This window comes from Miscanthus floridulus, chromosome 3, assembly GCF_019320115.1.
Source record: "Miscanthus floridulus cultivar M001 chromosome 3, ASM1932011v1, whole genome shotgun sequence".
In the NCBI taxonomy this organism is placed as follows: Eukaryota; Viridiplantae; Streptophyta; class Magnoliopsida; order Poales; family Poaceae; genus Miscanthus; species Miscanthus floridulus.
In genome coordinates this window covers 86,830,595-86,858,071 of record NC_089582.1, presented here as the reverse complement: position 1 = coordinate 86,858,071, position 27,477 = coordinate 86,830,595, and the positions used below count along the sequence as shown (strand labels likewise).

General features: G+C 43.5%; 3 protein-coding genes across 4 annotated transcripts; 2 read left to right on the top strand and 1 right to left on the bottom strand.

Annotated features, from left to right (window-relative positions):
• The first annotated feature begins 265 nt into the window (after positions 1 to 265).
• Positions 266 to 3,557, top strand: LOC136546048 (putative G-type lectin S-receptor-like serine/threonine-protein kinase At1g61610). Its single transcript, XM_066538027.1, has 7 exons — positions 266 to 1,667; positions 1,808 to 1,915; positions 1,985 to 2,184; positions 2,310 to 2,517; positions 2,616 to 2,853; positions 2,944 to 3,094; positions 3,203 to 3,557. The coding sequence occupies exons 1-7, from the start codon at positions 356 to 358 to the stop codon at positions 3,503 to 3,505; spliced, it is 2,520 nt and encodes an 839-aa protein (XP_066394124.1). The 5' UTR covers positions 266 to 355; the 3' UTR covers positions 3,506 to 3,557.
• A 5,082-nt stretch (positions 3,558 to 8,639) lies between these two features.
• LOC136541862 (E3 ubiquitin-protein ligase At1g63170-like) lies at positions 8,640 to 14,245 on the top strand. 2 transcript variants are annotated; one of them, XM_066534024.1, is made up of 5 exons: positions 8,640 to 8,778; positions 9,217 to 10,047; positions 11,398 to 11,532; positions 11,603 to 11,900; positions 13,611 to 14,245. In XM_066534024.1, the coding sequence occupies exons 2-5, from the start codon at positions 9,470 to 9,472 to the stop codon at positions 13,845 to 13,847; spliced, it is 1,248 nt and encodes a 415-aa protein (XP_066390121.1). In that variant the 5' UTR covers positions 8,640 to 8,778; positions 9,217 to 9,469; the 3' UTR covers positions 13,848 to 14,245. The 2 variants fall into 2 exon arrangements, with proteins under 2 accessions (XP_066390121.1, XP_066390122.1); XM_066534025.1 differs by having other exon boundaries at positions 8,656 to 8,778; positions 9,222 to 10,047.
• Positions 14,246 to 16,153: 1,908 nt separating this feature from the next.
• LOC136543981 (protein NRT1/ PTR FAMILY 1.1-like) lies at positions 16,154 to 16,879 on the bottom strand. The gene has a single exon (XM_066536283.1). It carries the CDS (start codon positions 16,877 to 16,879, stop codon positions 16,154 to 16,156), a length of 726 nt encoding a protein of 241 aa, XP_066392380.1.
• Between the last annotated feature and the right edge of the window lie 10,598 nt (positions 16,880 to 27,477).

Genomic DNA, 27,477 nt, shown 5'->3' with positions numbered 1-27,477 from the left:
TGACGTCGCTGTAGTTAGGGGCGGATCCATGGTTGGGCGGGGTGCTCGAGCCCCCATACTTATATAGAAGCAGTGGAACCTCCTGTGGATTCTTCATAAATTTTTAGAAAGTTCTATAGTATAGAGGAGCTGAGACTTAAGATAAGAGCAGTGTTGTTTAGCCCCCTAAAATATTTTCTGAATCCGCCGCCGGCTGTGGTGGTTAATTACTCCTATATTCGACGACGAACAGGGGAGTAGAGAACTGCTTTGACATCGTTGTTGCTTGTACTTACACAAACATTCCTAAATCCTAATCATCCAGCAAAGGAAAACCGAAAAAGCCGGGCCACCGTATCTCTCAGGAAAGTGTCCAATGGATCGGTCAGCTGCAGTCTTGCTGCTCCTCCTCCTGTTGCCGCCGCCATGCGCACCCGAAGACCGGCTGGCCCTCGACAAGCCTCTCTCCGTCGGCGCCACCATAGTATCCGACGGCGGCGGCTTCGCCCTGGGCTTCTTCTCCCCCACCACCAACTCCACTCCGGCCAACAGCAAGCTGTACCTCGGCATATGGTACGCCGACGTGCCAACGCGCACCGTGGTGTGGGTGGCCAACAGAGACGCCCCGGCCACCAACAGCACCGCACCTACGCTGTCACTGACCAACACGGCCAACCTCGTCCTGTCAGACGGCAGCGGCCGTGTCCTCTGGACGACCAACGTCACCGGCGTCGTCGTCCCCAGCTCCTCTCCGTCCCCCACCGCGGTGCTTCTCGACACCGGGAACCTCGTGGTCCGGCACCCGAACGGGAGCACCTTGTGGCAGAGCTTCGAGCACCCGGCCGACTCGTTCCTCCCTGGCATGAAGCTCCGGATCAACTACGGGACGCGCGCCGGCGAGCGCCTGGTGTCGTGGAGGACCCCCGACGACCCTTCGCCGGGGAGCTTCGCCTACGCCGTGGACCCGGACACGGCGCTGCAGATCTTCCTCTGGAACGGGACGCGCCCGCTGATGCGCGACGGGCCCTGGACGGGCTTCTCGGTCACCAGCCAGTATCAGGCCAACGCCAGCGTCTTCGTCTACAAGGCGGTCGTCAGCACCGACGAGGAGATCTACCTCACCTACACCCTGTCCGACGGCGCCGCTCGCACTAGATTCGTCGTCACGGCCTCCGGCCAGTACCAGCTCCAGAGCTGGAGCGCCAGCTCGTCGGCGTGGGCGGTCCTCAGGTCCTGGCCGACCTGGGAGTGCAACCGGTACGGCCACTGCGGCCCCTACGGCTACTGCGACAACACCATGGCTGCGCCGACGTGCAGGTGCCTCCACGGCTTCGAGCCTGCCGACTCGGAGGAGTGGACCCGCGGCGCCTTCTCGCAGGGTTGCCGGCGACAGGAGCCGCTGTGGTGCGCCGACGACGGATTCTTGGCCTTGCAGGGGATGAAATCGCCGGACAGGTTCGTGCTCATCGCGAACCGAACCTCTGACGAGTGCCGGGCGGCGTGCACCGGCAACTGCTCCTGTGTGGCGTACGCTTATGCCAACCTGAGCACCACCAAGAAGACGGGGGACGTGACGAGGTGCTTGGTGTGGGCCGGCGACCTCATCGACACGGAGAAGCAGGTAGCTAACCTGGTCGGCACCGACACGCTGTACATCCGGCTTTCAAACTTGGATGCAGTCATGCAAGGTAACCACTTATTTTATCTTCACCAGTAACCATTGATCTGATGATGACTTTGTGCTACATGTGTGCACGAGACTTCTTCTAAGTTTTTTTTTTTTTTTGGAACTTCTTCTAAGGTTTGTTTGTATACTGGTTTTGCATAGGTGTCAGACGAAAGAGCAATAATGCACTGAGGATTGCTTTGCCAACGGTTTTCACAAGTTGCATTCTCATAATCACAGGCATTTTCCTTGCCTGGTTTAAATTCAAAGGTACAAATAAACTTCAAATTTCGACACAAGTACTGAGAATTGGTTACTGAAACTTCGGTTTATTATTAGGTAAGAGGGGGAATAATAACGAGGATAATAACAATAAGATAAGTCATGGTGCTACGGGTATCTCTGACGACCTCACCGAAGGAAGCTCAGCACAAGATTTTGAACTTCCCTTCGTCAAATTTGAGGACATTGTGGCTGCAACCCACAATTTCTCAGAGGCGTACAAGATTGGACAAGGAGGCTTTGGGAAAGTGTATAAGGTATTTGGCCCCATTTAGTAGTATCTACTAGTAGTGGATTTCTCATATCAGTTCGACTTACCTGATTAGATTGAATTGTCCATATGACAGACTAATCTTTTTTTTTTTAATTACATTTTGCGAAGGCCTTGATTGGTGGTCAGGAAGTTGCTATCAAAAGGCTAAGTAAAGATTCAGAACAAGGAGCCGTGGAATTCAGGAACGAAGTTATCCTAATTGCCAAATTGCAACATAGAAATTTGGTTCGGCTGCTTGGTTACAGCGTGGAGGGTGGTGAAAAGATCCTGATATATGAGTATTTGCCTAATAGAAGCTTAGATGCTATTCTTTTTGGTATGATTTGATAATACACACCATAACTTGAATCTTTTTATTATTCTCATAACAAACATCTTACATGCAATGCTTTTATTTGAATATGTAATAAACAGATAATTCAAGAAAAGTGTTGCTAGATTGGCCAACGCGATTTAACATAATCAAAGGGGTTGCAAGAGGACTTCTTTACTTGCACCAAGATTCAAGATTGACCATAGTTCATAGAGATCTCAAAGCTGCCAATGTTTTGCTCGACACAGAGATGAGACCCAAGATAGCAGACTTCGGCATGGCAAGGATCTTCAATGACAACCAGAAAAATGCAAATACACGACGAGTCGTGGGAACATAGTAAGTATACATTTAAATTAATTGCTCAAAATTAATGTGATTAGATTCAACGTTTTTGCGATAACTTTTAGATGTGAATGGTCAAAATAGTGGCTACATGGCTCCTGAGTATGCAATGGAAGGAATCTTCTCTATCAAGTCTGATGTCTATAGCTTTGGTGTCCTGATCATGGAGCTTGTAACTGGTATAAAGAGAAGCACTTTTAACAAAATCAAGAATTTTCCCAACCTTATGATCTATGTGAGTATATGACTTCTGTACAGTTATAAATTAAGGTAGTGTAGTCTATATTTTCAATGAAAAGCGTTATAATTACCACAATCTAAATAATTGTTTTGGTTATTTTAGGCATGGAATATGTTGAAAGAAGGGAAGGGAAAAGATTTGGCAGACCCTTGTATTGTAGATACTTGTTCATTGGATGAAGTGCTACTTTGTAGTCATATGGCACTCTTGTGTGCCCAAGAAAACCCTGATGATAGGCCAGTGATGTCATCTGTTGTGTTGGCCTTGGAGAATGGAAGCACTACATTGCCACCACCTAATAACCCTGGGCATTATGGACATGGGAGTAGTGATATGGAGCTAACAAGAGATAGAGCCGATTACTCTATGAATTCTCTTACTCTCACGAATGTGGAGGGACGATAATCTTCATTGTTGTCTTCTTCTTCTATTCTTCTATATATTATGCAATGTTAAATCTTGGCTCAAGAAAGGGCCCTCCTTCTATCTTGAAGTCATTTCCTTACTATTTTTCTGTCTATTGTGAGTAGCATTAATAAGTTGTGAATATGTTATTTGTTTCCTTACATAATAGAGAAAATTCAAAGAAGTCAACTTGAATTACAAAAAAAAAAAACTTGGCAGTGGAAAATGGTGCTTGCTCAACCTAGTCTCTATTCCGTCATATGACTTTACAACATTACAATATAGATTGATAGAAGAAAACTACAATAACCTTTGTTTTTGTAGTTTTAATGCTTAGGAAGCCTCCTGCTAAGTAGATTGAGCTGGCCTCGTAGTGTTCATTAAGGTTAGAAGCCCAGCCACATAGCCAACTGACTTTCTTGTCGGTGACCACACCATTAGGGAATATTCCCGTTTCTAGTAGTGACTATGCTGACACCAAAAAAATAACCAACGAAAATGATGATGCAATGGTCTAGGGCAAGAGCAAGACAAAACAATCAAGATGGAGAAGGTCATGACACGACGGCGATGGTGATTTGATATCGCTTGAGAGAGAGAGAGAGAGAGGAGGGGGGAGGGGGTGGATGTCGTGTGGATGGCGAGCAAAAGATTTACACGTGTGAGATCTCAGGGACGATGGGGTGTTCCACGCGATTGCAGGCTGAGGCTTATCACGGGAGGTCGTGGTGGACGTACATGTCGGCTCCCAAAAAATCGGAGGATTGACTGCTGCGATGGGAGATGGGAATTGCACGTGAGACTTTGTCGTTGACTTGTGATGTTTCTTAGCTTTAGATATTAGATATATACGTGTATCGTGTCATGTGTGTGGAGCAGACATAATAAAAATAGGGATAATTGTGTTTTTGTCCTTGTCTAGTGCTTCAATTGTGATTTTGCCTCTATTTTTTTTAACTTTGTGTTTTTATTCTTGTTATTTTGAACTGAACTGTCCGTCTACCCCTGCTTTGGATGTCTATCAGATGCCCATTGAATAGATGAATTAAAAAATTCCAAACCGAAAAAGAAAAGTCCAAATGCCCATACTGCCACTTATCCCTTTTAGGCTGTTTCTCGACTCCACAAGACACCGACCGCATCGGAGAGGGAGGGAGCTGGCGGCATGGTTCCAGGCGGCGGAGCGTGCGGCGTGGGTGCGGCGGCTCGAAGCAGCATCGGCATCAGGACGGGTGGAGCAGGTGCGGCATCAGGGCGACGTGGGCGCGGAGCGGGCCAGGGTGCAGGGGCGGGCGGAGCGGCATCAGGGCGAGCAGAGCAGGCGGCTCTGGTGCCTGGATGCGGCTCCCGACGGGTGAGCGACCGCGCCTCCTTGAATTGAATCCTTCCTTATTCATGCTCCCCTTGCTTCCGATGGAATCTCGATTCGTATCCTTCCGGTGCTGAATCGCTCGCTCTGCGCTACGTGGCTAGTAGATCTGCTCTGCTCCCAGTGTCCAGTTTCATGTGGCTGTCTGATTTTGCTCGAGTGCGTTCTCGTCCTTTGGTTTTTCGATCCAAGGTGGCCTAGCTCCGCTATGCTTAATAATCTGCTCACATTAGAGATTTGCTCGTTGCCGCAGGTGCGAGCATTACCGGCGGAGATCAAACAAGTGCATGTTGTTGTCAGCTTAAACTTCTTCACTAGTCCTTCTTCCTTAGCTATATTCATATTTCCCTCACTTAATTGGAGCTCAATGTAAATGTCTTCATTATCACCTTGCGTTGTGAAATCCTGTAAAATAGTTGCAATTGAGGAAAAGTGTTTATGATATATGATGGTGCAAACATTATGAACACAAGCGAATGTGTTTTCTGTTGTCAACTACCTCTAAGAATGATACTTTGTCCTTATTCTGCTTATCTGGACATAAACTGTCAAGAAAATCTTTGTAATCCCCCGTCCAACGGTGGATTGGCAGTTCTGTGATCCTTAGTGTAGTGTTGTCAACAACCTCAATGATTTCGGTGACGGTATACGTGGAACCAGCTACCTTTGTATTGACTGTCTTCTCTATAGAACCCTGTAAATTTGGGCGTAGAAAGTTTGCTTTAGTACAACCAATAATACTAGAGTAGTATAGGCATAGCTATTACATTTGTCACCTGAAAGGTCGGTAGTTTGGCTCTATACTTTTGTTAGTCTTAGATATTGACTGTGTTTATTTTGGTGCGAGATAGCCGCGTGGCTCAGTTCTGCTACGTGGATGGCGGCATGGCACCGACGATAGCTTAACGCACGGGATTTGTCAAATCGACCAACATGGAAGAGCAAAGGTGGTTTTAGCAAACCCTAACCATTATCTACTGTTTGATTTTTTTTTGCCAAAGTGAGTGCATTGTTGATGGTTTGAGTTGGATAAACTAACCGCATACTACATCTGTGGTTTGTAGGCCAAATCACAGGGGTATACGACTTGTAGTTAGAATTCAATCTTTTTTCAACTTGCTAGACAATGCTCCAAAGTCATGGCAACAGGGTAAAACTTTGCCAGACAATGCTAGAAAGATGTCTGGAAAAATAATCCTAGATATCATCAAAGATCTGAATGCTAAATCGAAGGCCATTAAGGACCATGATGTCTTAATTTGTGGGCCTGAAAAAGAAGAAGTGACCGTCAATAGATTTAGGCATGCAGTTAACTTGGAATTAAAGACATGTACCTATAGGGCCTGGCAAGTGACTGGAAAGCCTTGCAGCCATGCTCTAGCTTTCATTGCAAAGCTTAGTAGAGAGGTTCAAATGGATGACTTTGTCCATGAATACTTCTCTATTGAAAGGTGAGAAAGTCATATGCAGGTACTTTCATTCCAATGACATCCAAAGATCTTTGACCACGTGTTGACTTAGGCTACAAAATCCATAAGCCTAAATTGAGAAGGAAACCTGGGAGACCTAAAAAGTCTAGGTTCAAGGCATATGATGAGGTCAGTAGTAGCAAAAAAAGAAGATTATGTTCTGAGTGCCATGAACCAGGGCATTTAGCCAAGACTTGCCAAGGAGGTCTCACTTCTAGTCAAAAGAGAAAGCTCAATTCTTCACAACATGGATCACAAAGAGGACAACAATGACCCAATGTAAGTCATGGTTCTATTGGTGCTCACTTCTACTCGTGGCATAATCTAATAATATTGAAATCATGTTTCCTCTCTTTTTAGTGCAAGTGCTACTGGGAGGGAAAGAGGAAGGGGAAGATGAAGGGGAAGGGGAAGGGGAAGGGGAAGAGGAAGAGGAAGAGAATCAGGAGAGGGCAGCAGTGAGCCAATGTAAGCCATGGTGCAGTTGCTACTATTGTGTAAGTAGAAGATTGTAGAAAGAATCTAAATTAACATGACATCAAGTGATTTGGACTCCTCTTTGATTCTATAAACTCTACTGGTGCAATATCCTATAGATCTATACTCCAAATAGCGTATAGTTGAGATAGCAGCATAGGCACTAGTGTTTAGTAGGTCATGCTAGCATTGAAGAGCAGTCCTTTGTAAACTTTGGCAATTTGAAATGTGCCCTTCGCTCTGTAAAGTCTGATGGTCGCTGGTATACAACGGAAGCAGCATGGATCAAGATGCGGGCAGTTAAACCCAAGATTAAGGACTTCTGGATTCCTTTCTCGTAAGTGAAGTAATGAACTGTGAATGCCTGGCCCATCTTCTCTCGCTCCTCGGATGTCCTGTTCTCATCTTGTGCCATTCATAGCAAATTGGCCATGGGATAAATGGATCTAAGGTTCAAATGAAAATGACACAGACCTTTTGTTATTTGCAATTGTTAGTTCTGCCTGTCAACCTATCATAGTTTGCTATTCTCTACGATAATGTAATTACACACTATCATGATCCATGCACTTATTTGTTGATGTAATCATTACTAACCAACCTGTTCAATACTTTTCAGAGAGAGGGGAAGAGGAGGGCGAACATGAGGAAGGCTAGCTAGTTTGTTAGGTCCCTAGGTGATCCTTGAATGAGATGGATTTAGCTTTTGTGCACATGTTTACATGGTGCAGACTTGTTTCTTTTGTGGATATATTGACATGGTGCAGTTGCTTTTGTAGACATGTGACATGGTGTAGACCTGTAGCTTTTGTGGACATGTTTTTTTCACAACTTTTGTGGACATGTTGACATGCTGTATGGTAGACTTTGAAATGTTGTGGTTCTCCATGATTTTTCTTATGTGTTTTATATGTACTTCATATTTGTTGTCATGATGCTAGCAAAATATAGCAAATGTGCTGCCAAAATTTTGAATATTTATCAATATTAAATCTGAGTTCAAATAATTGAAATTAGACATACAATAAAAAAAAGTCTAATTCCAAATCAGGGTAAAATCACAATTAGGCATAACAAACAGGGGCAAAATCGCATGGGCATTCATGTCCTTTTGTATAAAGCTTAACACCGTTAGGGGTGGATGACGGAGCAGGGGCAAACTGGTGCTTCGTTTTGAAATCATAGGGGTAAATTCACAAAGTAAAAAAAACAGGGGCAAAATCATAATATCGATCTAAAACAAGGGTAAAAACGCAAGAGCCCCATAAAAATATAGTAATAATTCAACTTTCAAAATCTTTTTTTATGAAACAAGAATTTGGTATTAATCGTGGGCTTTCAAAAGTTATTGATGCTTAAAATATATAATGTATATAAATTATTGGTTTGAGCGGTGAATAGTCGTAATTCACGTAATCACGTAGAAGAAACAGCACGCAAAAGAATTAATAGTAGTCAGAAGAACCTTATGATCGGGTGATACACTGATACGCGTGCAAGTACAACGTGCTTTTTATTTTATATATACACTACAAAACCGCTTTAGTTTCTTATAGTATTAGAGAAGAGACAAAGAAAATGTATAAAAAGATTGTGAAAATCGCCTTGGCCCATGGCCGACACGTTCTTCGTGCTCGAAGCGAGGTCTCTCGTAACACGCATACACCAGGTCCATAGGCCCACCCTCACCATCATCCGGGTCGGTGTGGGCGGAACGAAAGGGACCGCTGCTCTACTCTGCTCTGCCTCCCCTTCCTCCTCCACTCCTTCCTCCTGGTCAGGCTCAGGCACGCTGAGCATCCGCACCTGCTCGCCCGATCACCCCCAGCGTTTTCTTCTCCCGTTCACCCCGCGTGCGGGCGCTGCTATCCTTCTCGTGGCGACGTCTGGGCGACCGCCGCCGCGGCCCTACTCCAGGTGCCGTGCCTAGGTATTCGCCGGCGACGAGCACAAACCAGGTATGCCCACCCCCTTCCTCTTCCGTACCTTACAAAACCCACTACCCAAACCCTAAATTAGAATGTTTGGCTATTTGTATTCGGATCTGATCTAATTACAAATGCATACATGTATTATTATGCCTACTATTTTCGATTTTCTTTTGCAAATATTATCGGGTCTTATTTACTAGTCGGCTCAGCATGAAACCAAATTATAGTAATATTTTTTTCTCCGACACTTCCTAATAGGATTAATAAACTCATAAATCATGGCCTTTCACAATAATAGACTCTAATATCTACCAATCCCAGCTTACCCTATCACACACCCTAACTTATACTATATATATATATTTATTGTATAGCGGTTCAGTATATTTATGAATAACTCCACTATCTTTGTATGCATATATATGACAAAAGGTACATGAGAAATCCTTTGTTTCGAACTTGTAGCTTAGGCTATCTCTGTGGGGATCTTCTGTGAAGCAAGCGAAGTTACCTAGCGCACAACTCAAAGTTCAGTAGATTATTGAGGATCAACATTTCAGCCATCTGTATTTTAGTTAATATATATGATGGCCAATGGTAACATCTGGTTAGAAAGATAGAAACTCATTATTGCGCTACAGATGGTTGGCTATAATGACTATGGTAGTGCCCTTTTGGCATAAGAACTAAGCTGGAAATTGATAGATCCAAGTTATTAATGGAGCATGATTCCTGTGATGATGTACATGAGCATGTTATAAGTGTAGCACATGGGGAAACTGCATCAACATCAACCAGTCATCAAGATATGTACAGTGAATTGGATGAACCGCATCAGGAAGATAGGCCATCAACAAGCACAGAAACCCCGTCATCAGAGTCTTCGCCGTCAATATCACCAACTGCATATAGCTCCAGAAATTTATCTTTTCCTAGAAGAGATAGTATATATGGTCATGGAAGAAGTCCTTGGAATTCTGGTTTGTGGATCTCGTTTGAAATTGTCATGTACATTGCTCAGGTTGTAGCTGCTATTGTCATCCTCATCTTTTCAAGACATGAACATCCCCATGCTCCTTTGTTCGCATGGATAATTGGATATACAATTGGCTGCATTGCTAGTCTTCCTCTTATTTATTGGCGGTATGTTCATCAAAACAGACATTTGGACCAAGAACCTCAGCAACCACCTACAACATATCCTACTTTGACTCCCTCTCAGTCATCGGAAGGACGCAACCATCGTACCAGTGGTGTTGTCTTGCGTCTTGGATGTATCGCAATTTCTTGCCCAAGGTAACTTTTAGTCCATGCCACTTTCCAACTAGAATATCCTGAGCCCACTAGGTGTGCAGTGCTTCTTCGCAGTCTTTATGTTTTTTGTATCTTATAATTTATTACAAGACTTATAAGAAAACCTGGTAGATGAGTGAACAAATTGTTAGTTTAATTGAATGGGTTATTATCACCAGGGTGTCCAAAAATTAATCTATTTTGAGCAATTCTTTAGTTTACATAACATTATTTGTTAGTTATTTAAAAAGCTACAATATGGGAACAAAGTTTTGAAGAGAGTAAATCAAGACTTATCTTGATGGTTCACAAAGATCATTATGACTGGTTATTTTGTCATATGAGTTGTAGATGCATACTGAGGTGGCTGTGCCAACGCCACGTTGATGGCACAAGAGTAGCATACCAGTCATCAAAACTACTTGATAATCTCATTTAAGACATTGACCCAAGTTCCATGACTAAAATACCTAGTTCTGTGGTTCTGTGGGTCATGGCCTATCTCAACCAATGGTACAATTCTAATGGTCCATCATGCCATGCAACCATTTAAAAGAGAAAAATAACATAACTGGGAAAAAATAGAAGCAAATGAACTCATTGGTTTCTGTACATGTTTTGTTTGTTTACAAGGTAGTGTTGTTTGCAGGGACATTATTTTGTTTAATCTAGTGTGAGTTTGCTGTATGGTTAGTTCTAGGATGTCTCTCTACATATACTTTCTTTTTTCTCCATACTCATTTTTATTTGCTTTAGTTGAATTGGGCGAAGCAGTTGAAACTGTGTTTGCATAAGACACATGTACCGATTTTAGTGTGCCATAGAGTGACTAAAAATTTCAAAGGTACATATTACAGCACATTCAATCTGGAATCAAGTTTTGTCATTTTTAGGCATGTAGTAAGTACCACAGGAAGGATTCTACAACACATCTATACAATCTTGAGTCAAGTTTTGCCACCTGTTCACGTGTCCTGGAGCCATCTAAGACTTTTTTACATGGAAATTTTGAATTTCATACTTACATAGCATATAGCATGGTCATTCCCGCCTTATCCTGTAACATCGTCATGTATGTTAGGTAGGGTCCTCTCATATTAAGTGAGGAAAAACGGCAGACAAAGTATGTCCGCTTCAGAAGCATCATTAAAGGCACATGATAATGTGGATCATGACATGTGCTGTTCAGTGTTCACCTGAAAACTTTTGATAGTTTCAGTACTCAAGTGCGTTTCAAAGTTGGCTAGTAGCATCTTGAAGAATTGAGTGGTCCGATATATTACAACAGTTAGTTTTATCTGGAAATTGAAATGAACATTGTTGTCTGAACTCTGAAATTATTATGCATTACAGGCTTAGTGTTCTGGCTTATCACTTCAAGACAGCTGTTGACTGTTTCTTTGCTGTATGGTTTGTTGTTGGCAATGTGTGGATTTTTGGTGGGCGCAGTATTTCATCAGATGCTCAGGACGCTCCCAATATGTACAGGTATCTGCATTGCTCTCTGTTTCTTTTTTAGTCTGTTGAATTCACACGTGACTTTGCTCCCTTTCACCAGGTTGTGTTTGGCATTCCTCGCGCTTAGTTGTGTTGGATATGCCATTCCCTTTATCATGTGTGCAGCAATATGCTGCTGCTTTCCGTGCTTGATTTCTGTTTTGCGCCTTCAAGAAGATTTGGGTCAAAATAGAGGAGCTACTCAAGAGCTAATAGATGCATTGCCAACCTACAAATTCAAACCAAAACGTAACAAAAACTGGGGGATTGACCATGCTTCAAGCTCACAGCATCTTGATGAGGGTGGCATCCTCGGCCCAGGAACTAAGAAGGAAAGAGTTGTTTCAGCTGAAGACGCTGTGAGTATATTTCACATCCTTTTGCTGTCTTACAACAATATCTTATGCGTAATTGCAGGGTTTACTTTAGTGATATTTTTTTAGGTTTATTATCTGTTAACATCTTTATTACCACACAAATGAAGCCTATATGATTGTGAAATTGTGATGCTGTTTGTAGACATGTTCTCCGGTGATGCATGAATACTTACTATTATTCTCAATTTAAAACATAAATAGTTCTCTCAAGTGCTCTAGGTGAATGTTCTTGGTCTGTGAGTAATACCATAGTTACCAGAATCGTGGTTGGTTGGGTTCATGGCACGAGTTTGCAATTGACTACCTAAATGTGATGTTTGTCTAGGAGTAGGCTGCCAGGCTGTTAAGCCCACCAATCCAGCCCACATACATCATCTGTCACCTAGCCGCCTGTCAAGTTATTGGCTCTCTGGACTCCCAACTCCAGCCACTACAGAGTGTCGCCGCTGCCAGCCTGCCAGACACTTTGTCCATGATCCTCCTCCTTGCCATCTGTGCTTCTCTGCTCCAGCAGCAAAAGCTATTCTCGTGCTCCCCTGCCCTGCCCTGCTCCTAGTGCCTGTCCTCACACGGCTGCAGCTTCGCCTCTTGTTTTCCTGAGTTCTCTTGACGGCATTCAAGACAACTGTGGGGAGGATACTGAGGGCCTGTTTGGTAGAGCTCCATCTGATTCTGATTCTCTATGGGAGTTGATTCTCTGAGAGAAGTGATCTCTTTGATTCTTTAGCATAAACTCTTAAAAACACGATGGAGAATCACTTCACAGAATCAGGAGAAGCTGCTTTTTTCAGCTCCCAGCCTCTTAGTTCATTTCAGAGAATCACTTCTCTCTGGGAGCTATGCCAAACGGGGCCTGATGCTGTAACTGCTTTGGAGCTCCCTGGGTAAAACCTCCATCTCCTCACATTTTGTTCCATTTGAGATCGCTCCAGCAGTCCAGCCCCATGTACCAACTTGCGTTTTGGTGGAATTCAGTTTACCAGAAGCTGTGAATCGCTTCATGCGTTATGGTGACAATGAGTAATACCTTGTACTAGTCTGTCCATGTATTCTTCTGATACTGTGACTACCCTGTCCATTTCACATTATTGGTTCTTCTAATCACGAGTCTATTTAATGGTAGATGTTCATCAATATTTCCGCACATTACCACTAGTGAAAATGTGAAAGAGACTAAGAGGTTCTTGCATGCCATTTAATAGCGGCTACTACCATTTCTTATTATTCTTTGCTGACCTAGTGGCAATTTGATCTGACGTCTCTGCACATGATAATTAGGGACTAATATTGCAAAATGGGAAGGGTGTTATAGTTATGTCCTCATGCTTGTTTGCATGTTTGAACTCCATTTCAAAGCATTGATTGTCCAGCAACCGATCACTCTTTTGGAGTAGTCAATGTTGTATTCTGTATTTTCTACTCGATCATTTATTAGTGAGCTCACTCATAAAAGACCTTACCCTTAGTTAATACTCCCTCCATTCCAAATTATAAGTCATTCTGTTTTTTTAGATACATAGCTTTTGCTATGCACCTAGATACATATTATGCCTCGATACATAGCTTTTACTATGTATCTACAAAAGTCAGAATAATTTATAATTTGGAACAGAGCGAGTAGTATAGATCCAGTCACATAGTTTCCCGTCTTCCATAGCATGTTAACTGTAACGTCTACTGATATTGATGCAGGTGTGCTGCATCTGTCTTACAAAGTATGGAGATGATGATGAGCTCCGTGAGCTTCCTTGCACACACTTCTTTCATGTTCAATGCATAGATAAATGGCTCAAGATAAATGCAGTGTGCCCACTCTGCAAAACAGAGATTGGGGGTGTGGTTCGATCTTTCTTCGGCTTGCCATTTGGCCGCCGCCGTGTCGATAGGATGGCTGGAAGAGGTGTAGCTAGCTCAAGATTCAATGTATAGAACAATGTTGCTTTTCTGTGATATCCTCTCTTACGCATAAAGAGCCCTGCTCATGTTGTTGCAATGGTTTGATTGATTGTCAAGGAAAGCACTGTGTGCTTGACTTCAAGACAATGACACCTGGTGGAGACCTGATGCTTCTAGGGGCAAGTTTCTGTAGAAATGTGAAGGACCTAAGGTGCTGTCGTGCTGCTATACTCTGATGTAACATTTTTTCCGAGGATGTAAATGAGGAACATGAAGTTCACTTGCCAGGTATATAGCAAGCAACTTCACAGGTTCTAGCATTGGCCTTGGTGTTCTTTAGTAAAAGTTCTGTGATTCTCTTTATCACGGCAGTGCACTGCAGGCTTGGTAAAATGTGAAATAAAAGGCAATGACCTATTTATCGAACCCAATGCCTCGAAGCCAATACCCTACCATTTTGTATATATTTTGTTGTTTTTGAGGTCCCATTACGTTTTGGATGAGAGGAAACCTAACGTTTCTGACATGCACGATTTATCGTGGCAAGTTTTCATCAGAGATTCAGAATATACATTGAAGTCCACTTGGCTCATGGATGGCACTTGACTAGAAACAGGTGAAATGAAACTATAACCTAGAGGAAGAGTGCTATGGACCATTGTAACAGGTAAGCTTGAGGATATAAGTTCTTGTCACCTGCCATTTAGTGTATGACATAGTGTCACCAGCTGGTAGGCATCACCACATGATTTTGCTTGGTTTTTGGTTTTGGGTGTCCTGCATGATGTCAAGTGTGCATGTTAGATGTCATGGGTTGTTTGGTTGGCAAATCCACTCATGGCTCATGAACACCCAAAAACTTGAAGTCAAAGCCATTACCCTGAAACTACTTTTTTTTAATGTATATATACATAAACTCCAAGTTGGACGTAGGACTGAGTACATCCATTGAATGGCAAGTTGCTCCTTGGATGGTCAACACCCTTTTCTTTTCGGTGGCACATTCTCCGTGGCAAAAGATTCTGCAGTGCACAGCAAGTCAGCAACAGGCCACTGGTTTACGCAGTGTTTTGGACATTGGTAGCAGGTGCTTTTCTATTACTTTTTCCTAATCGTATACATTAGCAAAAGTTGCAGCTAAAATGTAAAGACGGGAGTGTCTCCGATGAATAGATCTACTAACGTCATGTGCTCTTACCAATCGTAAACATATTCTTAATATTAGTGGCCAATCTTTTGACGTGTTGACTAATTGCTACGCATAGCTTAGGGCAAAGGAGTGACGCGCTGATGTGAAGCAGCTACGTGCAAATATTAAACCTGTTATCCCATGTTGATTCTTAATTATTCAATTCGTTCTAAATTATAAGATGTTTTGGCTTTTTTAGATTCATAATTTTTGCTACGCACCTAGATGTATAGTAAAAACAATATATTTAGAAAAGCTAAAACGTCTTATCATTTGGAACGGAGGGAGTAGAACGGAGGAACCGATAAAGGAAGCAACCTAATTTCTATGCAATACTATATCACTAGTAGTCTATTATAACAAGTACTCCGTATTTAAAAAGGTTTGCTTAAACAAAGTCAAGAGCCATGCGCAATTTGTTGACTGAATTAATGGCATTTTCGTCGGACCAAGTATTCAGATGTACCTGTAAGCACTCGTATACCACGATGGAGACGAATGCCCATGAACGTGACGTGGTGATGGAGTGGGTCTAGTCAAGGGTAGGCAGGAAAGAAAAAGGACTTATTCTCTCCATTCCAAACCGCAAACCATTCTAACTTTTCTAAATAAGTAAAAATTAGAGTTCAATGCATCAGATGTCTATTAACTTGTGTGGAGGTTTCGGTTAGATCCATCAACTTTCAAACTGGCTTTTTGGGTCATAAACTTTGTACGCCGTATCACTTAGGTTCATACCTCTCCACGTTGGCTTCTCGTGCTGATGTGGCATGATGTCATGACCATGCGGGCGTGCAGGTGGCTTCCTCGGGCGGCGCTTCGTCCCCTCCTCCATGGCCGGCCGCCGGCGCAACTCCAACAGTTTCCTCCGGCGCCCCAGTGCTCTGCCGCGGGCAAGGGCTCCGCCGCGCGCAGTCACCGTCGCGGGCCCGAGCTCGACCGCGTGCACGCTTCGGCGCGGGCTCTCTAGCGAGCGCGCAGGCCATCCTCGCCGGCGCGAGCTCCATCCCCGGCGGGCGCGCTGCACGACGAAGACAGGGAGGGGAACGACAACATCAACGGTGGCCGCCGCGGAGGATGACCTGCTCGCGCGCCTGTGTGGCCGCGGCAGCAGCTCGCCCGCTCCCACAACGGCGGCGACGGCACCTCCTCACACGCCCGCAGTGGCGGCTCGCCCGCGCGCCTGTGGGGCCGCGGCGCCGACGATGGCACTGCCCAGCACGGCGCCGAACCCGAGGCTGAGAGCGAGCAGCGACACCCCGATGCTGGACATGGTATTGGGAAACTCGGAGTTGTAGAACTCGATCTGCCCGATCAGGTTCAGGCCCTCGGCGAGCCCCGTCAGGCAGTGCTGCGGCACCAGCTTCATGGCCGACATGTGCACCGATTCGTCCGGGTGCCCCGGGTCGCGGAGCTCCTGGGCGATCGCGGCGGCTCGGCGAACGCTCTCGGTGTGCGCGGCCACGGCCATGCCCACGGCGAAGAGCGCGAGGCCGACGCCCATCCGCTGCCGCAGGCTGAGCCCGCACGTGTGGCCGGTGAGCCAGGACAGTGGCCGCATGAGCACGCGGTCGTACACAGCTACCCAGACGGTGAGCGTCAGGATGGCGAAGACGTTGAAGGAGGTCGCGGGGATCTCCATCTTGCCCACCATAAGCACGACGGGCACGGCGAAGTCGACAACCCAGCCCCTGGCCTGCTGGATGTACATGATGACGGTGGCCGTGAACACGATGGAGAGGCCCAGCACCGTGTAGTACCAATTGAAGAAGGTCTGCAGTGTCCGCATGTTCTTGGCGCTGTTGTCCCGCTTGTCCAGCTGGTCCGCCCCGAACGCCAGCGTGTAGGGCCAGATGCCGCCCGACCCGAGGGACATGAGCGCGAACGACGTGAACAGCAGCGGCAGCTGTCACGGCAGCACCATGGCGACGATGGACTTGGGCGCGGCGCCGTGGAGCGCCTTGGCGATGCCAAAGTCGGCCATGCGCGCCTCCATGTCAGCGTCGAGCAGGATGTTGCTGGGCTGGAGGTCGCGGTGCGCCACGGCCGGCACGCAATCGTAGTGCAGGTAGCTCACGCCCTGCGCCATGGCCGTGCCCCGTGAGCCGCTTGACACGGCCACTGTCGTGGAGGCCATCAGCGTCATCTCGTGCTTCTATGAGGACAAGACGGAGTGGGGGCGGCGCATTGGGTGGATCTATGGGTCAACGCTCGCGTCCGCGGCAGTACGAGGACAAGACGGAGCGGTGGCGGCCTGCGCGGCGGTGGCCAGTCGGGCGAGGCCCGCGCCCGCAAGCTCGCACGCGGCCGGCGGCAGTAATGCAGTATGCGCCGCGGCTGCAGCCCGAGCCCGAACGGTGAGTGAAAGGATCTAGGATGTCGCCTAGAGGGGGGGTGAATAGGCGTTTCTGAAAAATCAACACCTTTAAAAGCGGAAACGATTAGTAATAGGAGTTTCCAAAATAGAAACTCCAAATCAGAGTAATACAACCCCTCACAAGTTAGCCACAAAGTGTATAAAAGATACTAGATAAACTTAGGGAGCCAAACAGCGGCAACCAAAGAGTTGAATCAAAATGCACTAGTCAGTTAATGTCGGAAGTCCCGACAGTTTGGGTCAGAACTTCCGACGTGTCAGAAGTCCTGACGTTTGGGTCAGAACTTCCGACGTGTCAGAAGTCCTGACGTTTGGGTCAGAACTTCCGACGTGTCAGAAGTCCCGACAGTTTAGGTCAGAACTTCCAACGCAAACTGTCAGCACTTCCGACCCCTATGGGAAATGAACTACAAGTGCTAAAATGAACTTTGTGATGCCGATAACTTACAAACCCACTTCCTAGTGGTAAAGTAAGGTGTTGGGTCACTCTCTTGACGTTGATAAGCCACCACTCTGTAGATCGAGGCCCAAACCCTAAGAAATAGCTAGAGAGAGGAAGATAACCAAATACATGTAAATTCGAGCAAATCACAACAACAACAAGCACGCGGGAGACAAGAATTTATCCCGAGGTTCGGCAGCCCCACAAAGGAGCTCCTACGTCCTCGTTGTTGAGGTGACCACTTAGGTCGGAGTCTCTTCCACCTCCTTGCCTCACTCAAGGATACCACAAAGGTCACTTGAGTTTCTTCACTAGAAAACAAGGGTAATACAAACTTCCCAAGGCTCTTCCACAAGATGGAAGCTCTTGGGCGACGCCTCGCCGGCTAGGGGAAAATCCCCAAGAGTAACAAATGCAAATCAAACCGGCTTGACGAAGAAAAATCAAGTGCTCAAGCTTGCTCAAAGTGTTTTTCTCACTCAATCCACTCTCCAATCACTCAAACCCTTTAGGAATTAAAGTTGGAGGCAAAGGAGAGAAGAGTGGCGAGCCTAGAATGCTTGTGGGCTGTGTTTGGCCGAGTGTTTGTTGCAATGAAATGAGTGGGCAACGGTTAGAATGGAGGAGACGGGTATATATACTCCAAGGTAAAATCTAACCGTTCAGATCTACGTCGGGAGTTCCGACGCAGATCTCGGGACTTCCGACGTATGAAGAAAACACTGTTCATGCGAGGTCAAAGTCCACTCGAGACAGCCAACGTTGGAACTTCCGACGAACGTCGGGACTTCCGACGGTCGGAACTTCCGACAAACGTCAGGACTTCCGATGGGCACAGTCAGTAGGTCAGTAGAACCATCGATGCCGGGACTTCCGGCTTGGGTCGGGACTTCCGACTGTCGGGAGTTCCGACTTACGTCGGGACTTCCGACGTCCACAGTCGCCACGCAGGCTATGACTGGGAGTCAGCACTTCCGGCAAGAGTCATGACTTCCGACTGTCGGGAGTTCCGGCTTACGTCGGGACTTCCGACACCGACAGTCAAAGAAAATTATTCTATGTGCTCGTGAAGTGCTAGAGTGTCTCTCTTTTGATTTAATTATTATGCTTGAGCACTCTATCTTCCTCAGACCACCTAAACTTGCATCCCTCTTAATAGTACGGCATACCTATTAACTCAAGATCTAAAAAAAACGAAATTAAACCTTTTGAGTTGATCTTCTTTAAATTGATGCCGTGTCTTTCAATCTTCATCAAGTGAGGATGCCAACATGTCAATATTGATCTTTTCACTTGAGCATAGCCATCTTGAGCATGTGACTTGATTCCATTCATCGAATGTGAATAACTCCAAATGCATCAAGTCACTTTAATCAACTTGACCAATATAGATTTGATCCTTCACATTAATATGACCATCTTAGCTTGATTAGTACCTCAACTAAATGCAAGTACTTTCTTCTTCACCCTAGCTAGGTTCTTCGGCCGCCAAGCCGTCGCTTGCCCTTCACCCTTGCTTAGTACCTCGAAGCCTTTCCTTGCTATCTTCACCATCTCAAGCCATTAAGTCACATCTTGTGTTGAATCATTCATTCATATGTATTATTATCTTTTTCATTTCAATTTAGCAAGCTTCAAATATGAGACCATTCCATATGCAATCCCTCATGTCTCATTAACTAATACTCACGAGCTTGCTTTCACATAGTATATGGAAATCCCACAATAAACAAGCATTTGCATGAATTCCATTTGCATTGTTGTCTTGTGCTTGAACTAGATTGTTTATACAACAACACTTTATTTTGGCTTTCATTAAGTACCTGTGAGATAACCTATTACCTGTCCACACTTAGCAAACGGGTTAGTTATTTAATCACGTTGTCATTCAATCATCCAAAACCCACTAAAGGGCTAGATGCACTTTCAATCTCCCCCTTTTTGGTGATTGATGACAACTTGATTAAAGCTTACAAAATGATATAAACATTTAAACTTTTGGGTTCAATGATTTATGAGAGGCTCCCCCTTAATATGTGCTTATGATTAGAATTCACAAAATGACCTTAAATGTCAATTGCACATACTAAAACATATAGGAGACTCCCCCTAAATCATTTCATTCGTGGGGTGCATGTGTGTGTGACAAAGTTAAACCGTGATGCATATGACAAGATATATCACACAAGAATAAATATAAAGGCATCACATCAAATATTTTCATTCTAGCATGCATAGTCCTTATGAAAATAAATATAACACATGTAATTCACACATAGCACTCATTACACATTTTCTCAAGTCCAGAAACCACCGATATATAAAAAAAGATCATATCTCAAGAGATACATAGATAAAGCATAAGTGAGTCTCATCTCTCACATGATACAATCTATCTCAAATCCAAGATACATCAATGAAGCTCAAAAACAAGAAACGACAGCCTGCAGTACATATCTTCAGGTATAAAGATAAGCAAATGAAACTATCCTGAAGCTTTAATCAGTCTCTCTCCCCCTTTGTCATCTATCACCACAAAGGTCCAACAATGACATACTAAGGACAAAGGGGCTACAAGCTGTCACACAAAGCACAAAGGGTGCTTAAAGTTCAAACTTTGTACTAATCTCTCCCTTTGTATTAAACTCTCCCCCTTTGTCATCTTAAAGAGGTTGTACTTGTCACTTGTTTGCAATTCAAAATAGATCAAGTACATGGGTTTACTAGCTCATGAACCAACTCATATACTAACCACTAGATTATATAATCATTCAAGCAATAGTGGTATTCTATGAGTCTAAAAATTTTCATTTGTAATGCATGATCCTATAAGCATGTACTATATGCACTAACCGCATACTAGTAAGGGATGAAAAATGATCATGCACAATACAATGATACCTTTGCTATATTGGAGAGGAAGATAGTCATATAGATTTCAATTCATTTCTCCAATAGCACCATGAAGTCTAATTATAAGCTTGGTGAAGACCAATAGATACCAATTCTTTGAATTCCTATTCTTCACCCATATGAATTGAGAATCACTAATGATCAAGTGCACTCTTCTTGTTGTGGTTGGCTTGCTTCTTCTTTGATCATTGCTTGCTTGAGAGAACTAAAAGATGCACCACTTGTAATACCACTTGAAATTTCATGATACCACTTGAAATTTCATGACTTGTTCTCTTTTGAGTGTTGCTTGCTTTCTAGACTAATCTCTTGATTTTCTTCAACCAAGTACCTCAAATGTCCCTTTAGATTACCACTTCAATTTTAGCCATCCAAGCCTAGAGCGAAGTGACCTCTGTCCAAAAAATCATCCTTGATACTCACTTGAAATAACTTGAAAGGAAACCACTTGATCCACTTGAAAGATTTTGTTTGATTGATCCATATTGTTGGACTTAATTTGATGAATAACTTTGAATCCTTCTTTAAGTCCTTTTCTTTCTACTTGTTTAAGTCCTTTTGTTTCTATCAAAAGATCTCCAATTATCACTAGAACTTAAACTTCATCTTCATCTTGATCTTGGTCTTGATCTCTAGCTTGAGTACCAAATGTGTACCAGATACACTCTTCAAATAAATTGTCTTGTACTCATCATTTGTCATGCTTCTATCTCAAACCAAAACCAAAACATAGGTACCTCAATCACTTATAGATATGATTCTAATTTGAGGACCTTTGAATCTAAGTGACTTTTGATCAATCCAATAATTATCACTTTTCTGGCAGATTCTGTACTCTTCAAAGAATAAATTATATCTCCCAAAGTACATATCCAAAAACCACAAAATTTGGTGAAGATGTGACACACTAAGCCTTCTAGTAGCTGTAAAAATTTTAGCTTCTTTTGACTTCTATATTGCTACCAGATTTCATATCTTTCCACACTGCTACATGCTGAAAACTGCTGCACTATAGCTGACAAGATCTACTCCAAATCCGAAGTATCACTTATCCAAATCTCATAAAATTTGCACAGCAACTAATACCATAAGTGTAGAGCATGCAGACTAAATTTCAAGCCAATACAAATAGATTTGGTTGCTCAAACATGTCAATGATCATTGCTAGCTCAGATTTTCAATATTGGACAGATTTCAATAATTGAGCTATTTTTCTCCAAATTGAACCAAACTTGAAATCAACTTGTTTGAATACTCTCACAAGACATATGTCCATTCAAACCACTTACTACAAGAAATCTTATGAACATATCCAATCAAACCAACTTCAAACTTGATTACTTAAGCATTTAATCCATTCAAACATCTCATAGCAAGCAACATATGCATATATATCCAATTCAATTAACTCATATGCACCCAAATAAACTTTGATCAACAAGAGATATACCTTAATAGCTTATGATCATCTTTGCAAGCTTCAACTCCACTTATTTGCAGGCATTCAAATATATCAATAAATTCCCACAACTTGAATATGACACTTGTATGTTGATAGCATATGGACTTCACTCAATTTTGACTTGGCATTGGGATAGAATTGCACTAGGTTTTAATACTTGATTCAACATAAGATGAACAATAATAATTTCATTGAATCAAATCTCCAATGCCATGGTACCTACAAACGATCATCCACTTTTCGATGGTACCCAAACTAGTTTGGGTCCTCTCATGTTAGACGCAACATACTTAGGCATAGCCTTAGTATGAATAGCGGAATTTTTGCAATACTAACCAATAAGGTACAATAACAAACCTTCCTAGGCATAATATTTGCATCAATTGAAATAGGCTTAGGATTCTCACTTAGGGGACATGAATTAGCTAAGAATTGATTTTCTCTTTTTCGAATATTTGGCAAAATTATGATTTTCAAAAACTTGAGAGAGATTTTAGACGAACATAGGGATTTTTATGGACTTGAGAGAACCATGTCACATGTGATTAGGCAAATAATCAACCAAGGGTAGCAATAATCACAATATGACATGACTAGGTCACAAAGACCCAAAAACCACATGATTTTCAAAAACCACACCACCTACACATGCTAGTTAGGGATTTTGAAAAACATCTATCCTATATCACACAAATGCACACACTAGCATATAAAGGGCCTTAGATGCACTTACAATGCATGTATGTAAATACATACCTTTGTCTTGAGCCCACAATATCACCACTGAGATAATACATGGCATGACAACATCATGTTGACCTCACTTGTCAAATAATCATACCATATATGAAATCAATTTTCATCCAAAGGACTACAAATAATACTAGATAAATTTGTTAGTCCACAATATCACCACTGAGATAATACATGGCATGACAACATCATGTTGACCTCACTTGTCAAATAATCATACCATATATGAAATCAATTTTCATCCAAAGGACTACAAATAATACTAGATAAATTTGTTAGTCTACAATGGTGCAAAATAGAAACTGAGCTCCCCCTAAATAAGTACCACAAGTAATTTGACTGACTTTCAACAAGCACTTTATTCTTTTAAGAATTTGGGAGTCAATTTTCTATTTTGACCAACACAAAGTAATTTGCCATATTTAAATTTCGTTGAGACATACTCACAACCCACTTAGGTTTGATAGATCACAAGCTTCTGAGCAAATTAAGGATATATGAAATCATATGGATCAAACCACAATTGCATCCCAATTAGTGCTCTGGTTCCTACCATACCAGACATGTCTGGTAGACATACCGGACACGTCCGGCATGTGAAGAACATAAACACTTTTCCTTTCTACCCTGGCCATACAAGACATGTCTGGTAGGCGTAGGACAGAAACAATTGAAGCGCTGCTTGTGATTCTTCGTTTTAGCTCTAGTACTTCTTGTATGCCTGCATCTGAACAAATGCATTGCTCTACTAGAGAGCCATTAAAAGCATCACAGGGCAAATATGATAATGATTAAATAAAACTAATTAGTCACTTCTAATTATTTCACAAATATGCTTATTTGTGAGCCATTGAGCACTAAACACAAAGTGGCTATCCTATAAGGTCTTTAGGTACTTGTTACCAATGGTAGAGATGAAGTAAACGATATGGTCATTGATTTATCTTCGGGTCAACCATCCCGAAGCTTTCATCTCACCATCAAGTACCTACATTATCAACCTAAGCACATTTTGGTACCCAACTCTTGTTGGGTCCTTTTGGGTTAGTCAACAAGTGCTTAGGCACCCAAATGGCCTTAGTACTAGTTTGTGGTGAACACATCACCTTGCTAGTGCTAACTCCTTTTGTGGTCTTCCTAAGCATATTATTATAAACAAATGTGTTCGGCTTAGGGATGTTACCATTTGGGCAATCATAGCTTAGATGCCCCTTTCTTTTACAAGCATAGCATATGCGACCTTTGTTTGTTTTATGCTTGTTTTGCTTGTATGGACATCTATCAACCTTGTGGCCCATCTCATTGCATCCATAGCATCTTCTTGTTGCAACTTGGGCTACCTTTCTTGACTCTTGATATATTGGGCATTTCTTAGTAGGATGCCCTAATTTCTTGCTCATGAGACAAGCGCTTTGTCCATCACTCTTCACTTGCTTAGCCTCCTTGATTGAAGCCTTTTGAGTGGCGGCTTCAACCTTGTCGGCCCAATTCTTATGTGGACATGTAGCCCACTCATGTCCATATAATCCACAACCATAGCACATACTTTTTCCATGTTTCTTGCTCTTGGTTGTGTTGGCCTTGCTTGAAATGTGATTCCTTTGTTGGGTTTTGAAGGAAGCAAGGTTTGAACCCTTCTCAAGCTTCTTCACCATGTTATCACGGTTATCTTGAGAAGGTTGTGCTTTCTCCTTACCCTTCAATCGAATCACATCTTTCTTTAATCTTTTCACCTCTTCTTTGAGCTCTATGTTTTCTATAAATTTTTGCTCAATCGAAGATTGGCTTGCTTGAGAAGCACACTCATTAGCACAAGAAATATTCAATTGAGATTGTGTACATGTGAGTGTGTGAGTAGGAGGTTGAGATGATTTTACCGTTGTAATCACAACCTCATGAGCCACCTCAAGCATGATGCTTGATTCTACTAATTCTTCATGAGAGCACTTGAGATGAACATAGTTTGCTTGTAGCACATTATATTTGCTTGAGAGTTCATCTAATTTTGCCTTGAGCTCAAAGTTTTCCTTCTCTAGTTGTGAAACACTAGAAGAGGAGTTAGTAACTAAAGCATGCTCAATTGATAATTTTTCATACCTCTCATTTATGGCCTTTAGCTCTTGCAATTTGGAGATGAGAAACTTTTCTTGATTTTGAAGTGATTGCTCTTGTTTCTCATTCTCTTCCTCTAGCTCATCATTCTTCTCAACTAGCTTCATGAGAATGAGCTTGTCTTTGTTGCTTAGATGATCAAGAGTGTAGCTATCTTCAATTTCAATATCACTCTCTTCTTGATCATCTACTCGTGCTATCTCCTTGGCTTGATCTTTCTTGCTAGCCTTCTTCTTGCTTTTCCTGGCCATGAGACATAAGTGATGAGTATCATGAGATATTGAGGTTGACTCATCACTTGGCCGCCACCGGGCTTGAGCCTCATCATCATAGACTGCCTGCTGTCCGGCTGCCTCAGCCATACTGAACGCATCTGGTAGGGATACCAGACATGTCCGGCATGTGCTTGCAGACAGCGCAGTCACCTTGGCTTGCACCTCTTGCTCCGGCTCGGCGCTCTTGAGATCTTGTGAGGCTTCTTCGCTGCATGAAGACATAATGGACATATTTTCCATTGACTCGACCTCAAGTGCATCATCGCATTTGGATTTTCCATATAACTCAATGAGTTTGGTCCAAATGAGATGAGCACTCTCCGGAGGTGGTTGTCCATTGAATATTGCCTCATCTTGAACCTCTGCACTCAATGTACTCAAAATGATATTAATAGCTTGAGCATTTAGTTGCACACATATCTCTTCCTCTTTTGATAAATTCTTATAGTTGCTCCAATCAACTATAGGAAGAGGTATGCTTGCAAACACAATATGCTCAACAAGAGGACTAATATCTCTAAAAGCATTGAGTACATGAATTGACCAAGATAGAAAGTTTGAACCATCATTTTGGAGAAGCATCGGCTCCAACTCGATAGGCGTCGACATCCTTTTCTCACGGCGGTGAAGCTTTGGGTGAGAACCTCGCTCCGATACCAATTGAAAGGATCTAGGATGTCGCCTAGAGGGGGGGTGAATAGGCGTTTCTGAAAAATCAACACCTTTAAAAGCGGAAACGATTAGTAATAGGAGTTTCCAAAATAGAAACTCCAAATCAGAGTAATACAACCCCTCACAAGTTAGACACAAAGTGTATAAAAGATACTAGATAAACTTAGGGAGCCAAACAGCGGCAACCAAAGAGTTGAATCAAAATGCACTAGTCAGTTAATGTCGGAAGTCCCGACAGTTTGGGTCAGAACTTCCGACGTGTCAGAAGTCCTGACGTTTGGGTCAGAACTTCCGACGTGTCAGAAGTCCCGACAGTTTAGGTCAGAACTTCCAACGCAAACTGTCAGCACTTCCGACCCCTACGGGAAATGAACTACAAGTGCTAAAATGAACTTTGTGATGCCGATAACTTACAAACCCACTTCCTAGTGGTAAAGTAAGGTGTTGGGTCACTCTCTTGACGTTGATAAGCCACCACTCTATAGATCGAGGCCCAAACCCTAAGAAATAGCTAGAGAGAGGAAGATAACCAAATACATGTAAATTCGAGCAAATCACAACAACAACAAGCACGCGGGAGACAAGAATTTATCCCGAGGTTCGGCAGCCCCACAAAGGAGCTCCTACGTCCTTGTTGTTGAGGTGACCACTTAGGTCGGAGTCTCTTCCACCTCCTTGCCTCACTCAAGGATACCACAAAGGTCACTTGAGTTTCTTCACTAGAAAACAAGGGTAATACAAACTTCCCAAGGCTCTTTCACAAGATGGAAGCTCTTGGGCGACGCCTCGCCGGCTAGGGGAAAATCCCCAAGAGTAACAAATGCAAATCAAACCGGCTTGACGAAGAAAAATCAAGTGCTCAAGCTTGCTCAAAGTGTTTTTCTCACTCAATCCACTCTCCAATCACTCAAACCCTTTAGGAATTGAAGTTGGAGGCAAAGGAGAGAAGAGTGGCGAGCCTAGAATGCTTGTGGGCTGTTTTGGCCGAGTGTTTGTTGCAATGAAATGAGTGGGCAACGGTTAGAATGGAGGAGACGGGTATATATACTCCAAGGTAAAATCTAACCGTTCAGATCTACGTCGGGAGTTCCGACGCAGATCTCGGGACTTCCGACGTATGAAGAAAACACTGTTCATGCGAGGTCAAAGTCCACTCGAGACAGCCAACGTTGGAACTTCCGACGAACGTCGGGACTTCCGACGGTCGGAACTTCCGACAAATGTCGGGACTTCCGACGGGCACAGTCAGCAGGTCAGTAGAACCATCGATGCCGGGACTTCCGGCTTGGGTCGGGACTTCCGACTGTCGGGAGTTCCGACTTACGTCGGGACTTCCGACGTCCACAGTCGCCACGCAGGCTATGACTGGGAGTCAGCACTTCCGGCAAGAGTCATGACTTCCGACTGTCGGGAGTTCCGGCTTACGTCGGGACTTCCGACACCGACAGTCAAAGAAAATTATTCTATG

Coding starts and splice junctions, on each gene's coding strand:
- LOC136543981 (XM_066536283.1), bottom strand. CDS start 16,879: ATGTCCCTCGGGTCGGGCGGCATCTGGCCCTACACGCTGGCGTTCGGG.
- LOC136541862 (XM_066534024.1), top strand. CDS start 9,470: ATGGAGCATGATTCCTGTGATGATGTACATGAGCATGTTATAAGTGTA. Junction 10,048..11,397: donor ATCGCAATTTCTTGCCCAAG/GTAACTTTTAGT, acceptor TATGCATTACAG/GCTTAGTGTTCTGGCTTATC. Junction 11,901..13,610: donor TTGTTTCAGCTGAAGACGCT/GTGAGTATATTT, acceptor ATATTGATGCAG/GTGTGCTGCATCTGTCTTAC.
- LOC136546048 (XM_066538027.1), top strand. CDS start 356: ATGGATCGGTCAGCTGCAGTCTTGCTGCTCCTCCTCCTGTTGCCGCCG. Junction 1,916..1,984: donor TGCCTGGTTTAAATTCAAAG/GTACAAATAAAC, acceptor GTTTATTATTAG/GTAAGAGGGGGAATAATAAC. Junction 3,095..3,202: donor TTCCCAACCTTATGATCTAT/GTGAGTATATGA, acceptor TGGTTATTTTAG/GCATGGAATATGTTGAAAGA.